Source organism: Rhincodon typus, chromosome 35 (assembly GCF_021869965.1).
Source record: "Rhincodon typus isolate 14 chromosome 35, sRhiTyp1.1, whole genome shotgun sequence".
In the NCBI taxonomy this organism is placed as follows: Eukaryota; Metazoa; Chordata; class Chondrichthyes; order Orectolobiformes; family Rhincodontidae; genus Rhincodon; species Rhincodon typus.
The window spans coordinates 8,732,184-8,748,205 of record NC_063366.1 but is presented as its reverse complement, the minus strand read 5'-3'; the positions used below and the strand labels follow the sequence as shown (position 1 = coordinate 8,748,205).

Genomic DNA, 16,022 nt, shown 5'->3' with positions numbered 1-16,022 from the left:
TCTTCACCTGGTGTTTGCTTCAGGTTTCCAGCATCCACAGAATTAAAATTCCTATTCTTATTGTTTTAAATCTCGGTCCTGGCTTTGGTTCAGCACAGTTTTCAGCGACTTCCAGGCCATGAAATTGAAATGCTACCCAGCTGATCATCACAATGGTCACAGTCAGCCAAGAGCAAAGGCTCACGTCAGGGTTTCGGCTGCTGAATAGCTGAGGCCCGTGCACTCAGCTGGACAGGACGGGAAAACGAGTGGTCTTCTTGGTGTTGCAGGAAATCTGATGGTCTACAAGGAGCCAGCTTAAGGAATGCCCTCAGCAGTGGCAGAGTGAAAACGGAGCCCACTTCTGAGGAAGAGGATAGAGCGGGCAGCTGGGAAATGCTGCCCTGGAAACTTAGAACAAGGCCCACCCTCCCTGCAAACCCTCAAAATGGGTGACCGGAAGTGAAACAGGACCGGTTGTCCTCAGCAACCTCAAAAATGATTGAGGAGGTAAGGGGTTTGAGTCCCTCCTGACCCTCACCTCCCCTCTGGTTCAACCAAACACCACTCATGGTCGTGTCTACCTCTGGGGAGTAACTAGGAGTACAGCAACTCCCTCAGAACTTCTCCCCTCAAGTGTCAGCCTGGGGTGGTCGCCCTTGATATTGTCAGCAGGTTGTGGGTTTTACTCCTTTTCAACAGACCTGATTATAGAAATCTAGGTGGATGCTCTGATGTAACATTGCACTTTTGAACCAGACATTAATCTGAGTCCTGCCTGTCCTCTTGGTTGGAAACAAAAGATCCCACCGGTCAATATTAGCAAACTTGCAAGGGAATGTTCCTGGGTGTCTCAGCCAATATTGACCTTCAATTGATATGACAGCAATGCAAATGATAGCATCATTATTTGTGGAATCTTGCTGTGCCCAGCATGACTGCTGGCATTTCCTACACTACAACAGTGATTAGCCTTCAGTACATTGGCTGTAGATGCCTTGTGATGCCCTGAAGGCTACATCGGTAAGAAGGAAGGTACCAGTCTACATTAAGCATCTGGAGAAAGAGATCTTAGACACTACACTAAGAGCTGTATTTGGCAACCTACTATAAATAGGTATAAATACAGGAATGAAATGTTACATAAGGAGTTGAAGAGCCTTACCCAGTGGAGAGGAGCATACAGCTTCAAAAACACTCTATATGCAAACATCCAGTATACTCCATACCTATTGGGGATAGTTTATGTAGAGATGACAAGATACTCTCAGAAGGGACAACGTTGGCTTAAAACATAAGAAAAAGCAGCAGAGCTATCGAAGTGATGTATGACACAGAGGATGCAAGGCTGAAAATGATCAATTTGAAGAATTGTATGAGTTCAAGCAGCTTCAGGAACAGTGATCAGCTAATTGTCATTATTTATTTAACTGTGCAGAGATAGATAGGCAGACAGGCAGAGAGACTCGGACACTCCCTCAATAGTGTGTGGAACAGACTGGATTATTCACTAAGCTGTGAGGACAGATATTAGTTTCAGCAGTAAACAAGATTTACTTGTTTATAGTGTGGTGATAACTACACATTGTGATCACTAAAAAGAGTGAATATTCATTGCGGAATAGGTACAGTAAAGCCACTTTGTAAGTACTGACGAGATCTTTAATAATACACCTCTGTTGAGTAGGTCTTCAATAAAAAAGGCACAAATCAAACTGGGTGTGGAGCAATTGATTTTGAAAAGACAGTGATTCTTCAGTTTACTCAATCAGGGCACTATTAAAGCTGTCATAACCAATCAACAAAACCTGATGTATACTAACATGCTTAATGCAAAACATAACACAAAATCCCCCTTTTTACAAATATTATTCAAAACAGAAATGCACGGTCATACCCAACCAAGTGTTTTAATTTGGCAATTGTACAATCAGATAAGAAGAATTTTCAAGATTAACACTTGAATATAACACTTTGGAGGTTTGGCAACTCTTCCTGCTCTGCTGATCATATATCCACCATAGAGGGGTATATTGTTCTTTGTTGTTTTTTTTGATGACTTGATTATCTTGCTGCTGGTTGAGGTCACTCAACATTACTGCACAATCATCACTGAAATGTTCCTCCTTACTATCTTTGTACATTATTGCTGTGTTGTACACTGATTTGAGATGCCTTCTATCCCTTCACAACATAGCACCTCAGTCAGTAACGACTCTGTGAGATTTTGGCTGGTAGCATATTTTAGAAATAGGCACTGGTATCCAGGCATTTGCATTTTTAACTCACATGCTCTGTATAATGCTCAGTTTTGGTCATTCTCTACCTGCTTACTCATTGTGTATCTCTTGTATTCTCTTTTCTTGTCTTTGAAGAAGAAAATCCCCTGTTTCTGAATGGTTAGACAGGTGGTTGCTGGCCAAAGTCACTCACAGTTGCCTACTGAGCATAAGTTGTCCTGGGATGGTAGTCCTTTCTTTTTTGTGTTGTTGCACAAACATATAGCAATACAATGTGAAAATCTTGTTTTGTGAATGATCACAGTGTAACACAGTAGCTCAGTGGTTAGCACTGCTGCCTCACTGGACCAGGGACCTGGGTTTGATTCCAGCCTCAGGTGACTGTCTGTGTGGAGTTTGTACGTTCTCCCCATGTCTGTGTGGGTTTCCTCTGGGTGCTCCGCTTTCCTCCCATAGTCTACAGATGTGCAGGTTAGGTGGGTGGGCCATGCTAAATTGCCCATAGTACCCAGGGATATGCAGGCTAGGTGGATTAGTTGTAAGAAATGCAGGGTTACAGGGATAGGAGGATAGGTCAGGGTGGGATGCTGTTCAGAGGGTGGGTATAGACTTGATGGACTGAATGGCCTGCTTCCACACTGTAGGGATTCTATGATAATACTTATCCAGTATTCTGCTAGACCATTTAAGTTCAGATAGTACAATAGTGATGTAATAAATGCTACTCCCCATTTAGTACACATATCTTCTAATTGGTTTGCCAGGAAATGGTAGGCCATTGTAAGGGTGATTACTATTTCCATAAGACTTCTGAGAGTTCTTCTTCAGAAAAATATCAACTCATGCCTTTTGCAACTTCAGCTTCAAAAACACTGGTAAATAGACTACTGAGGTTGCGCTCTGTATGACATAAGGCAGATCAGTTGATCCTGAAGTTAATTCTGGTCTTTAAGTATCTTCCACAAATTACTGGGTATTTCTAATAGTCAGCAGAATTACTAGATGCATTAATTCTGTCAACCTTCTCCTTGCTGATGACACATAAGATTTTTAAAGCTCTCTTCTTGGTATCATCTATAGCTTGATCTATAAAATAAAACTGCACGCTTTGATTGCGTAGTTGCAATTCTATAATTCTATATAATTGGCTGTCCAATCCATAAAGAACTGGTCACCATCCATTTCTCTGTGAAAGTCTTATTGTCTTTTGCTGAAGTACAGTGCAGGGCAATGTTAGTTTAATACTTTTGCTCATTTTTCATCTCCTTCCTTTAATTTTCCCATTTTCTGATTGTGTTTACTTTATTTGTTTTGTTGCTGCTCCTTTACTCACTTTGGCCCCTTTAAGACTGCTGCTTTAAGGATTACAGCACGTTAAGTTAGAATTGCAGGTTTGCAGTTGCAGGTGTCATTCTCAAATAAAGAGTGATGGCATTATACAAGTTTGCTTCTACTTTGGCAGAATGAACCGACATTTAGACACAGGTAAGACTTCTTAGTGTAGAAAACTATTTTTAAAATGTGTTTTAATTGCAGGTTTCTTTCTCTAGAAAGCTTTGTGGCTATGATATGAGGAGCATTTAACTGCATTTATTTTTCAAAATCAGAATGGCAAGGATTTCATTTAATGTGAGACAGGTCTTCTGACATAAAAGAACCTGGATTATATCAGAAATAAATCAGTTTCATCTTCTGATTCAGCAGTGCCCTTTCTATAGATTTGTACTCACAACAACTAATGCTATTGATTGTATGAATTCTGTGATATCTAGAACTAGTGTCTAGTTGATCTTCAATTAGGTTTCCAAATATCCAGCACTGAGATCTTTGTATCCTTATTTACAGATGGCAAGTGTGGCCAAACATGTTATGCATTTTGTTTTCATCAAAGTCTAATTTCTTGATGTGGCAATACTTATGTTATCGCTCATAACATAAGAAACTGGGACATGGGTAACATAGTACTGAAAACAGACATTTGTTGCATCTCACTAATTTGTACAAATGTTACCATCACAGGCACGTTTCTGGATTAACATTAAGCTATTCAGTTACAAAAGGTTGCAAGTTTCTATCAGCATGTTTAGTCTCAAGTGATCCAAATTAAGATGGCACTGTAGATACTTTTTTCTTCATGTCACCAACTAGGACAGTGATAATATCATGAGTATACCTGTTAAAGGTATAATGACATGCTAACTGTAACACAACGTGGGCCAAAGATAGAAAAATTTTCACTTTACCCTTTATAGACATGGCAACTAGATTAAATCTTTCTGTAGTAGCACATGTCAAAGCCAAAAGAAATCTTGTAGAGAAAATCATGGAGAAATGGATGAGATGCAGACTTGGAATACTGTTCTTTCCAGATGAGGATTTAAGGCTAAAATTAAGGTGGTTGCTTGAGGATTTGAAGTTTGAAGAGACAAGCTACCCAGATGACAAAACGATTTATCATCAGACACTAACTCAATGGACAAGAACGGGAACAGTTTTACTGTACTATAAGGAGGTTACTGTGCAGTAGGTAAACAGGACACAGTGTGCATAATCACAAGAAATGATGCAGTGTTTCATGATGATGATCATGCTGTTCCTGCCTTATCACAAGTTAAAGCTCTTATTAGGTGCTGATATCATTTGGAATGTTGGTTAGTTGTTTTTATCAATAAAAGTTAATATGTTTCACCCTACACCAGCAAACCTCCATAAGTATCCTTTGGCAACACAATTCGACCAGGATTTATCTAAGCCCACAACACGCAACAGTCGTGCATTTACCAAAACTGAAAATAATCGTGCAAGTTTGAGGCAGCGATGGTGAGTGTAGGCCAGTGAGGCAGTGGCAGTGAGGCAGCGACAGCGAAGTGCGGGCCAGTGAGGCTGGAAAGCCCAGAAATGGACTCCGGTGGAGGCATGGCGAGGGCTGGAAATCCCTGAGTGGGCCTGTGGCAGTGAGTAGAAAAGTTGGACTCTCTTGTTATCTTTTTTTTCCTTATTTTGTTCTAAGTTAATGTGAATGGCGCCAAATATATATGGCGAAGGTACACACTTTTCACTGTATTTTTACATCGAATACACATGACAATATATGATTTATTTTCAATTCAAATGATTCAATTCAATTCAAATTTACAAGTTCTCCACAAAATGTATTCTACAGACTATCTCAAGAATGAAGTCCATCAGAAGGAGAAAGTATACACCCATGGTAAGCCTTCTCGTAGAATGATGATCCTTTGAAGAAAGAGGAAATAGGAATTACATATAAATTAGCTAAGCTATGGTCAACAAAGAGATTCAATGCACCAAACGTAAATGCAAACTGGAACTAAAAACGTTTTACAGGTATATTTAATCAAAAAGAAGGGATCACTTTGGAACTTACATTCTAAGTGCATAAGATAAGTTAGGACTAGATAACAAGGAAAGTGCAGATGCTCTAAGCTCACAGTTCCAGATTGTATTCAAGAAGGAATCAGAGTGCCTGAGTATACATTTGCAGTATAGGGGAAGCCTTTTAGAATATGTGTCATGACATAATCATGATAAAATGTGTTGAGAAACTCTGCCAAAACATTTATTCAGATCCTAATAACATCCCAAACTCTCCATTTAAGCCTGCAGCAAGTGACTTTACAGTGCATTTTTTCGACAATCCATTAATGCAGCAGAACTATCCATTAATGAGCAAATATCTCTCCAATCTACAAGAGAGTACCTCTTAGTGATCTATCAAATTAGCAACCTGTTTCACTTACTGGTGTTTGCTGTAGATTGCTCGAACACATCTTTGATAATTAGCTACTGGAACAGCTTGAAAGACAGATTGTGCATATTTTCATCAATTTATATCAACAGAATGCTTATCCTTACCATCATTATCAAATCCATAATCTCGACAATCACATCAATGCACAAGAAGAAACGTTTACGTTGAAATCTATTTTAGATTTTTCCAAGGCTTTTGACCATGTAACACCCATTAAACAGCTAGACAAACTGACCATTATGGAGCCCAAAAAAATTTTAAGCAATCCTATTTTTGTGTGAGGTGGGAGCCCCACAAATATTGTCAAAAACTGACTCAACCACAGTTCAAAATTGGGGCTTTTAAGTACATTGGATTGGAAGTCAGCAAAAATGAAATGACTACCGCTTTGCATCAGCAAACTTATTTGGAAAATGTTAGGCCCATTGGACTTAGTCAAAATAGGGCCTCATTGCAAAGAGGCTGTGCTTTCCAAAACTAAAATGGCAGTTAAATGGGACGGCTGAATTAGCTGGATACTCAAACAAGGCCAAATGCCAACTGATGCCATTCAAAGTCTTGGAATGAAGTGTGACAATAAAATTCTCAAAATGGGATATCATATTCAAGCAAATGAAACATTGAGAACCTAAAACAAGGAGCATTGTGCTTTGAAACTTCCATCATTAGGTGATAGCAGTGACAAGAAACTTTATATTTTTAGTGATGCTTCCTTTGAAGATCTGTGCGGTGTTTTTCAGTGCAGGAGGGTTTATACATTTTTTGCTAGGAAGAAGAAACTAAAAAGATTCGAAGACTTTCACTGGAAAACTCTTGTGTTATGGTAGATGTGGCTCTTTTCTTAGCAAAATTATTGGAAGAAATAACAAAAAGGTTTCAGCAGCAATACATTATGAGTGCTACATTGCTAAGTCAAATTGGGATGATGCACATTCAACAAAATGTGTGAATAAAGGACTGAGGATCAATATTGCAATTTTAAAGTAGATGCTGGAGAACAGAAAAATATCAGTATTGAAATGAGTGGACACCAGCTGTCTGCTATCTGATTGCTGAAAAGGAGTGAGGAGCAAATAAAACTATTTGAAGTACTGGGAAAAGGATGTTTGGAACTGTGCTGGAGAAAAAAGAAATTAGAATAAAGTATGCTGCTGATCTCCACAATACATTGTCATTTTGTATTTTGCTTTTTTTTTTGTTGTGCATTGTTATTATTTATATATTTACCTTACAAGGGGAAACGAGTATCTGTTATCATTGAGTAGGGTCTGGATGGAATGCCTGAGACCAAATTGATATAGAAAAGGATTGGTGAACATACATTGCTTAAGGAACATAGGAGCATAGAAATTAGGAATGGGAGTAGGCAACTCGAGTGCCCACTCCACTACTTAATGTGATCATAGTTGATCTTATCCTGGTTTCAACTCCACTTTTCTGCCTGCTCTCCATAGCCCTTTATCTCGCTTTTCATTAGAAACATGAGATCAAGAGATAATTGGCTGAGTATTTGATTGGGTGTGCACATAAGGAGAGTCTTGTGATACAGTGGTAATGCCCCTAACTGTGGGCCAGAAGGTCCCACATTCAAGTACCACATGGCTTAGGAGATGTGTCATAACGTGTCCAAGCAGCTTGATTTTAAAAAAAACTATACAGATATATAGGGGACCAAGAAATCAGTGGTGGATTGTGGGTGGAAATAAAACTAGAGTAGTTAAGTATATCCCTATCAAACTGATATTTAATACTCAATGTGCTTCTTTTGCTACCTCTTTTTTTCCTCAAGGACAATAAAGAACTGGAACAATCTTCCACAAACTTTAATCTCCATATACCCTAATTCAAGGAAAATCGGTGTTTTACAGTGTTTATTGTACACCTCCTGTGAAAATTTCCGAGCGGAAGACTACAACAGAAAAACGTACCAATTAGAAGTATCACAGTCAGGCAAAATCAACGCAGAAAGAAACAGGATCAGTATTTCAGGTTGTGGCTTTTATCTGATCTAGTCTACATGATATGCTGTCATAAGTTAAACTCGTCAGCCTTGTTGTTTTGCTGGTGAATGCAACACATCCACACAAATAAATGAAAAAGTAGTTTCCCTATTTGTAGCTTGCCCAACTCTTTCTGCTTTTCCTCGATTAACATGTAACAAGTAACATCTTTTACACTTAGGCAGACTAGGCCAGGCCTTAATGCCTCAGTCACAAGTTACAGTCTATGAGAAGGCAGTGTTGCCTTACTGCTGTGTCAGCCTGGAAAATGGTCGGTTCTACAATGGAAGCAACGGGGGTTACCAGTTGACACTCGGGCGAAAGGAATAAGTAAGACTGCAATGAACAACGGAAAGAGCAGCAATAATCTGGGAAGAATGGAGATTGAGAGAGGAAATGAACAAATCAGGCTGCAGTGATTGTGACAACAAAACAAAACATCGAGGCTAATCTTTCCAATAATTCAATCAAGGGAAACTTCTGGCCATCATTTCCATTCTCTTTTTCAATTTCTTTTTCTGTACGCTGGGAGCCGGGATTCTCAGGGTGCCCATCTGCCGTCTGCAATCCTGAATGTCGCCATGGTGATGACACCACTGAAGGTGAAAGTGGAGAGGGGGGTCAACAGGACCTAAATTCAGTCAGACAGATTTCCACTAGATGATTGATGGGCTGGTGTCTTGTGTGGGCCTGTCAGGGGATTTTGCGATTCACCACCATGTCGACTGTCAATTAGTGTCTCATCCAAAGCAGGAGCTGGTTGCCATAGGACCCTCTGAATGTAATTCAGTGAGTTTGGAAATGTAATGAAGATTCTTTGGAGGTCCAACCTCTACTCTCCCTCTAATCATTCTGTTTTTCAAAAATCAAGGCAGCCAGCTACTCAAAGGTCCAATAAAAACCAGAAAGACACCAGACTCTTTTCCCCACTCTCAGATCAGGGCTGACATCAACTGAGCTGTGTGTAGACTGAGACAGGGGAATAAATGATGCTGGTCAGCACTTTAACATCTAACTAGTGATCCTTGCATCCTAAGGTGAAATTAGCCTCATGTAGTTGATAGTTTATAGGCACTGTACAATGCTTAAACAGGTGATATTTAAGTGAAAATGCAAGCCACATTTTCTTTCTAATCAGCCTTGGTAAATAACTGTCACTGGCAAGGCCTGAATTCATTGATTATCCCTAACTGCCATGGTGAAGGTGGTAGCAAGTTACTTTCCTGAATCACTACAGTCCTTGTGCTTTATTTACACCCATATGATATTGGGAAGGGAGTTCCAGCATTTTGCCTAAGTGGCAAGTAAAGGAAGTATGTTACAGTTCCAAACAAGGTGGTGTGGTCACTTGGAAGGGAACTTGAATGATGTGGCTCTACCTACTACTTGCCTTCGATGTGCTAAAGGTCACACGTTTGGAAGGTGCTGTCAAAGAAGGCTTGGTGAGTTGCTGCAGTGCATCTTGTAAATGGTGCACACTGCTGCCATGGTGCATTGGTGATGAAGAGACTGAATATTGAAGGGGATGGTTTGGGTGCTAATCAAGCAGGCTACTTTGTTTTGGATAATGCTGAACTTCTTGAGTGTTCTTGGAGCTGTGCTCATCCAGGCAAGTGAAGAGTTTTCCACTACACTCTTAACCAATTCTTGTTAGATGACGCACAGACTTTGGGAGTCAGAATTTGAGTTACTCATAGTAGAATTTCCAGCTTCTAAACTATTGTTGTAGCTACAGTATTTATGTGGCTGGCCCAGTTCAGTTTCTGACCAATGGTAACCCCCATGATATTGAAGGTGGGAAATTAATCACAAATAATGTCATTGGCTGTCAAGGAAAGGTGGTTAGGTTCTCTCTTGTTGGAGATGAGCTTGATTGATCCATTAAATTTGAATGCAATTTGCCTCAAAATGTACAGGTAACCCTATTATTCAGGGCTGGAGGAAGATTCAAATCAATGTTGCAGTCAGAGGAAGTTCCAAATTTTGTGACTAGGTCAGTTGGGAATAGCAGGCCCACCAGGAAGAAGCACTGTGCAATAGATCCTCAGAACTGTGGATTTTGTTGCTCGGACTGGATCACGACAGATTGTAGGGTGCAAAATATTAGAAAATGATTGAAAAAGCAAAGATTTTATTGGGGTGTATCAAGAATCTGCATGAACAACAACGACATCAAAATCCATGAACAGAAACTGAGTAAAATCCCTATTCTCTATCCAGCCCTCTGTTAAGAGTTAATCTGATTATTGGGGATGAGTGTTGGATAAAGTATTTTACTTAAGAACTGAAGCAGGAAGAGGTCCTTTGAATCTGCTGCACCATTTACTACAATCGTGACTAACCTTATCTTGGCCTCAAATCCACTCCCCATAAACTTCTAAGTTGTGACTAATTAAAAATCTGTCTATCTCCTCCTTAAAATCTATTCAATGTCCTAGAGTCCATTGCACTCTGAGGTAGTGAATGCCACAGAATCATTAATCTTGGAAAGAAGTAGTCATACCTGATTTTACTTTTAAATCTGCAACCCCTTAGCCTAAAACTATGACCCCTCATTCTAGATTTACCCACAAGGTGAAACATTCACTCTTCTTCTACCTTGTCAATACCCTTCAGTATCTTGTATACTTCTATTGGATCTCCTCTCATTCTTTTTATAGTTTCCAATTGTGGTGACTTTCCCAACTCTGGTTACATAGGAAGATTAAAGAAATTGAGATGATTCCCCTTCCCTTGGAGAAGGCAATATGGAGAGGAGGTTTGAGAGAAGTGCTCAAAATTTTAAGGGGCCATAAGGAGCAGAGGGAGGAGAAATTGTTCCCAGTAATGAAGGGATCGCAAGAATGTGATGCAGCAGTGAATGAAATTGGCAAAACAACAAAGGCAACGTGAGGAAAACATTTTCATGCAGTGAATGGTTAACATTTGAAACGTGAATCTGAGTATCACTGACAAAGCAAAGGAATGTTGTTCATTCCTGATCGCTCTTTAGAAAGTGATTGTGAGCTGCCTTCTTGAGCTCCTGGAGTCCACTTGGTATAAGTATCCCAACAACACTACTAGGGAGGGAGGTCCAGAACTTTTACACAGTTACACTGAAGCAAGTGCAACTTATTTCCAAGTGAGAGTGATCTATAGCATGGTGGGGACTTGCATGTATCTGCTGCCATTATCATCTTAAATGGGAGAGATTCTGGATTTGGAAGGTGCTGTCTAAAGAGCCTTAGCGAGTTTCTGCAGTGCATCGTGATGTCGATGGTATGCATTCCTGCTACTGAGTGTTGGTATATAAAGGACTACTTGTAAGGTGGTGGATCGATATTGATTGAATGGACTGCTTTACCCTGGGTGGTGTCAAGCTTCTGGTGTGTTGTGGGATCTGCGGCTCTCTGGAAAAGTGAAGAATATCCCATTACACTCCTGACAAGTGCCTTGTAGATGGTGGGCAGGCTTTTGGAAATCACAAGGTGGGTTACTCACTGCAGAATGCACAGCCTTTCGGAAAATGTTAACGTTGTCAGTGATGCCTATATCCTGTGAAAGAATGGAAGTACATATGGGGATTGATATGGGATAGAGCATGGGAATACAGGTTAGTTTGGGATACAGGATTGGCAATGCATAATGATGTGGGATACTGTGCAGGAATGAGATTAATGTGGGATACAGCAAAAGAATGGTATTAATGTTGGACACATTTTGGAAATAGGGATTGATGTGTGATGGAGTGTGGAAATGGGATTTGATGTGGGACAAATTTTGGAAATGAGAATTGACATGTGAGACTGTGTGGCAATGATGACTGATCTAGGTTGGAGTGTTGGAATGCAGACTGAGATGGAATATAGAATGGGAATGAGAATTGATGAGAAATGATGAGATAAATTGTGGGAGTAAGAATTAGTGTGGGATACACGGAATTTGGAATGAAGGTGAATGCATTTTGGAGATGCATACTGATTTGGGATAGAATAAGAATGGGGTTGATTTGGGGTAAAGTTTGGGAATATGGATGTCGGATACAGTGTGAGAATGCGTACTGATGTGAGATACAGAGTGGGGATAGAGATCAATTTGGGACGGAGAGTGGGAATGGAAACTCACGTGTGAAAAGCTGTGAGAATAGGAATTGACATGGGATGCAGTGTAGGATGGGCATCAATGTGAGACAAAGTTCGGGAATATGGTTTAATATAGAATATATTTTGGGTAATGGGGATTGAAGTAGATTACATATGGAAATTGGGATTGGTTTGGGATATAATGTTGCATGGGAATTGCAGTGAATTATATTGTTGGAATGAGGAATAATATGGGAGGAAATGTAAGATTAGGTATTGTTGTGAGATATAGTGTGGGGACTGGGCTTGATGTGTGATATAGTGTGGAAATGCGGATTGATGGGAATATAGTCTTGGAATAGGAATTGATGTGGAACTTAATGTTGGATGATTGATGTGGGTTGTATTATTTGGGGATGGGGATTGAACTGGGATACAGTGTGAGAATGGGATTGATGAGTAATGCAAATTAGTAGGGAATACAATTGGAAATGGGAATTGATGTAGGATCTAGCCTGGCAATGAGGTTGGATGTTGGATATTGTGTGGGATTGGGAATTGATGGAGAAACAGCCTGGCAATTGGAATTATTGTAGGAATCAGAGACAAATGGGAATTAATAGGAAATAATATGTTGGACATGAGGATTGATTTGGGAAACAGCTTGACAATGGAGTTGAATAGGGAATTCTGTATGGGAAGAGCAATTGATGTGGGATACAGCTTGAGATCAGGTTTGATGTGGAATACAGCTTTGGAAATCAGATTTATGTCAGGAACAATGTGGAAATAAGGTTTAATGTGGGAATCAGTGATGAATGGGGGTTAGTAGGGAGTACAATGCTAGAATGGGGATTGATGTGTGCTATAGTTTGGCAATAGGTTTAGGTGTGGGATATGGTGGGGTGTTGAGGATTGGTGGAGAAACAGACTGAAAGTAGGAATTGATGTGGGAATCGATGGCAAACGGGGTTAAATAAGGAATACAGTGTTAGAAATGGAAATTGGTGTGGGATATAGTTTGGCAATGGGGTTCAATGGAATACTGTTTTGGAATGGGGATTGATGTGGAACATGGTATAAGATTGAGATTGATGTGGAAATACAGCTTTGGAAAGGAATTGATGTCAGGTACAGTGTGGGGATGGGGATTGATGTGGGTTACAGTGTGGGAATGAGATTGATGTGAGAATCAGTGGTGAATATGGATTAGTAGGGAATACAATGTTGGAAATGGGGATTGATTGGAATATAATTTGGCAATGGGTTTGGATATTGGATACTGTGTGGGATACAGTATGAGATTGGGATTGATGTAGGATGCAGCTTTGGAAAGGAGATTGATATTGGTTACATGTGGAAGTAAGGATTGATGAGGGGATACAGTACGGGAGTGAGACTAATGTGGGAACCAGTGGGGAATAGAGATTAGTAGGGAATGCAGTGTTGGAAGTGGGGATTGATATGGGATACTGTTGGGGGATGTGGTTTGATGTGGGATTAATATAGTGTGCAGTTTTGGAAAGGAAATTGATATTGGTTACAATGTACGGGGGTGGGGATCGATGTGGGGTACAGTGTGAGAATGAGATTGATGTGGAATCAGTGGTGAGTAACGATTAGTGAGGAGTGCAGTGTTGGAAATGATTGATTTGGGATATAGTTTGGGAACAGGGTTTGATGTGGGATAATATGTGGGAATCACATTGATATGGGACACATCATTGGAATGGAGATTGATGTGGGAATCACTTTGGAAATGAGGATTGTTGCGGAATACGGTGCGGTAATATATGGGAATGACATTTTATGTGGGAAACAGCGTGAGATTGGGATTGATGTGGAATACAGTTTTGGGAAGTAGTTGATATCAGTTACAGTGTGGGAATGGGATTGATGTAGGATACATTGTGGGAGTAGGATCGATTTGGGTTGGGTGCTTGCTAGATATGCTCCTACTTCCCAGCAGCGAGAATATTTCCCAATCATTTGTTTACATTGTGCCGCAGAAGAGAGGCGCGGTGTGACAGGCGCTCTGTAAATGCAAGTCTCTTCGCGCGAAGCAACGCAGCAAGTGGATGGAGGTTCTCCGCTCCAGGTTACCGAGTGGGACAGGTTGAAAACCGGCGTGACTTTCGCTAGCGTTGAATGTAACGGTGGCATTGCTTACGGGGCGAAGATCGCTGATGCTTTCTGCCAGACTGGGTAGACCCAGATCCACTGCTGCCTGGGGAGGCCAAATGAAGCAGTGTGAAAGGCAGGAGGAGAAATCGGGATAGAGCCATGAGAGATACGGGGGGGGGGGGGGGGGGGCATCTCGATTGAGGGCAACCAGCTGGAAAGCGATGTATGGTCCCGAACCTCCACTTACAAAAGCTTCCTATTTTGTTTTTAATTCATTTCAATTTCCAGACTTTAAAAAAAAACGCAACTAGGAGACAACTGTTGTTTCTTGTCTTCTCTTTAAAGGGTTAGAAACGCCAAACTTGTCGACCCGATTCTAAAAGTGGGAATAACGCGGGAAGAAATGAAGAAGGGCGTCGCTGGACCCAGAAACGTTAACCCTGCTTTCTCTCTCTCTCTCTCTCTCCCTCTCTCTCCAGGGGGGATGCTGGCCAGACCTGCTGAGTTTCTCCGGCAACCCCTCTTTTTTTAACTTTAAGAAATTGAACGATGGCAGCTGAAGAACGCTGTCTCTCCGCCTAGGAGACGCATCCCAGAGCGAGCTGGAGGAGGAAGCGTTTGAGGATGAGAGGATTAAAACGCGATCGCAAATAAATGGAGAGGGGACAGCGGCGGAGTGTGAGGCAGAGGAGGTTTTTTTTGGGGGGGAGACGGGTGGGGAGGGGGGAGGTGTGGGGAGAAGGAGAGACGGGATGTTGAAAGAAGAAATCCGCGCAAAAGAAGTAACAAAAAGGAGGCAGAGAAGAGGGGAGGGAGAGGACAAGGGGGGTTGAAGGTAAGAGATGAGAGAGGGGCGTTTATTGAATGTCAGAATACAATGGAATACAATATCAGTTTAGCACACACACACACATTGATTGTCGCCGAGATAAACCTAACTGAAACTCTTAGATACATGTACAGCACTCCGCGCTCTGATGAGAGTTGACTACGTTTGTCCTTATCTCCACCAATACTGCTGCCTGAGAGAAGGACCGTTTGCAACATCCAATTCAAACGTCCTGATTAGTTAGAGTTAACGGTTCTGAGGAAGGGCCACCGGGACCCGAAACGTTAACTCTGATTTCTCTTCACGGATGCTGCCAGACTTGCTGAGCTTTTCCAGCAACTTCTGTTTTCCTTTCTGATTTACAGCATCCGCAGTTCTATCGGTGCTCAGTAGTTTGTTTCTTCTGAGTCTAAATGCACCTCTTCCCAATTCCTGTTTTTTGAAACAAACCGCCCACCTGAATTTCAAAGATAACGTCGCTGTTTAAAACACAAGTCCCCTGAAGTTCAGACATCCGAACGGGAATAACAATTCGCCTGTTGTTGTTGTGTTTCGAGAGATTGGCCAGTGGAATATTTTGATTTCTCCACGGATTGTACCAATGAGAAACAAAAAAAGGCACCTGTTAAACCGATTACCGGCGCTCGTATTGTGCGAGAGTCCGACGGAGCAGTGCTTGGTTTTACCAATGTCTGAGGAGAGGCAGAGCGAGAGAGGGAAACAGAGACTTGAGAGTGTATGTGTGTGTGCGTGTGTGTGTGTGCGGGGGGGATCGATTGGAAGACAATTGGACCAAAGCCGGCTTCCGATGTCCAGGCACAATTCTTGGGATGGTGGGAAAATAGCACAAGAATTGCGTTTGGACAATCAAGAGCCGGGGTCCTCAGGAGGCACTGACCTCTCCCGCTCTCTCTCACTCTCCCTCTCCGCGTGGAAAAGGAGGGGGTGTGTGGTTGGGCGCGGTGGGGGGGAAACAGGAGTCGTCCCCCATCCCCTAACACCCCCTCCCCACACACC

General features: G+C 41.4%; 1 protein-coding gene and 1 long non-coding RNA gene across 2 annotated transcripts in view; both read left to right on the top strand.

Moving 5' to 3' along the window:
• Nucleotides 1-8,053, top strand: part of LOC125486896 — a 32,763-nt gene extending 24,710 nt beyond the window's left edge. The window contains exons 2-3 of the long non-coding RNA XR_007265510.1: nucleotides 5,383-5,430; nucleotides 7,781-8,053. This is a non-coding gene — a long non-coding RNA (uncharacterized LOC125486896). The remainder of the gene's footprint in view (nucleotides 1-5,382; nucleotides 5,431-7,780) is intronic.
• Nucleotides 8,054-13,763: 5,710 nt separating this feature from the next.
• pigc (phosphatidylinositol glycan anchor biosynthesis, class C) overlaps nucleotides 13,764-16,022 on the top strand; it is a 43,679-nt gene continuing 41,420 nt past the window's right edge. The window contains exons 1-2 of the mRNA XM_048616499.1: nucleotides 13,764-13,875; nucleotides 14,759-14,854. Of these exons, the coding sequence (XP_048472456.1) occupies nucleotides 13,764-13,875; nucleotides 14,759-14,854 (208 nt within the window). The remainder of the gene's footprint in view (nucleotides 13,876-14,758; nucleotides 14,855-16,022) is intronic.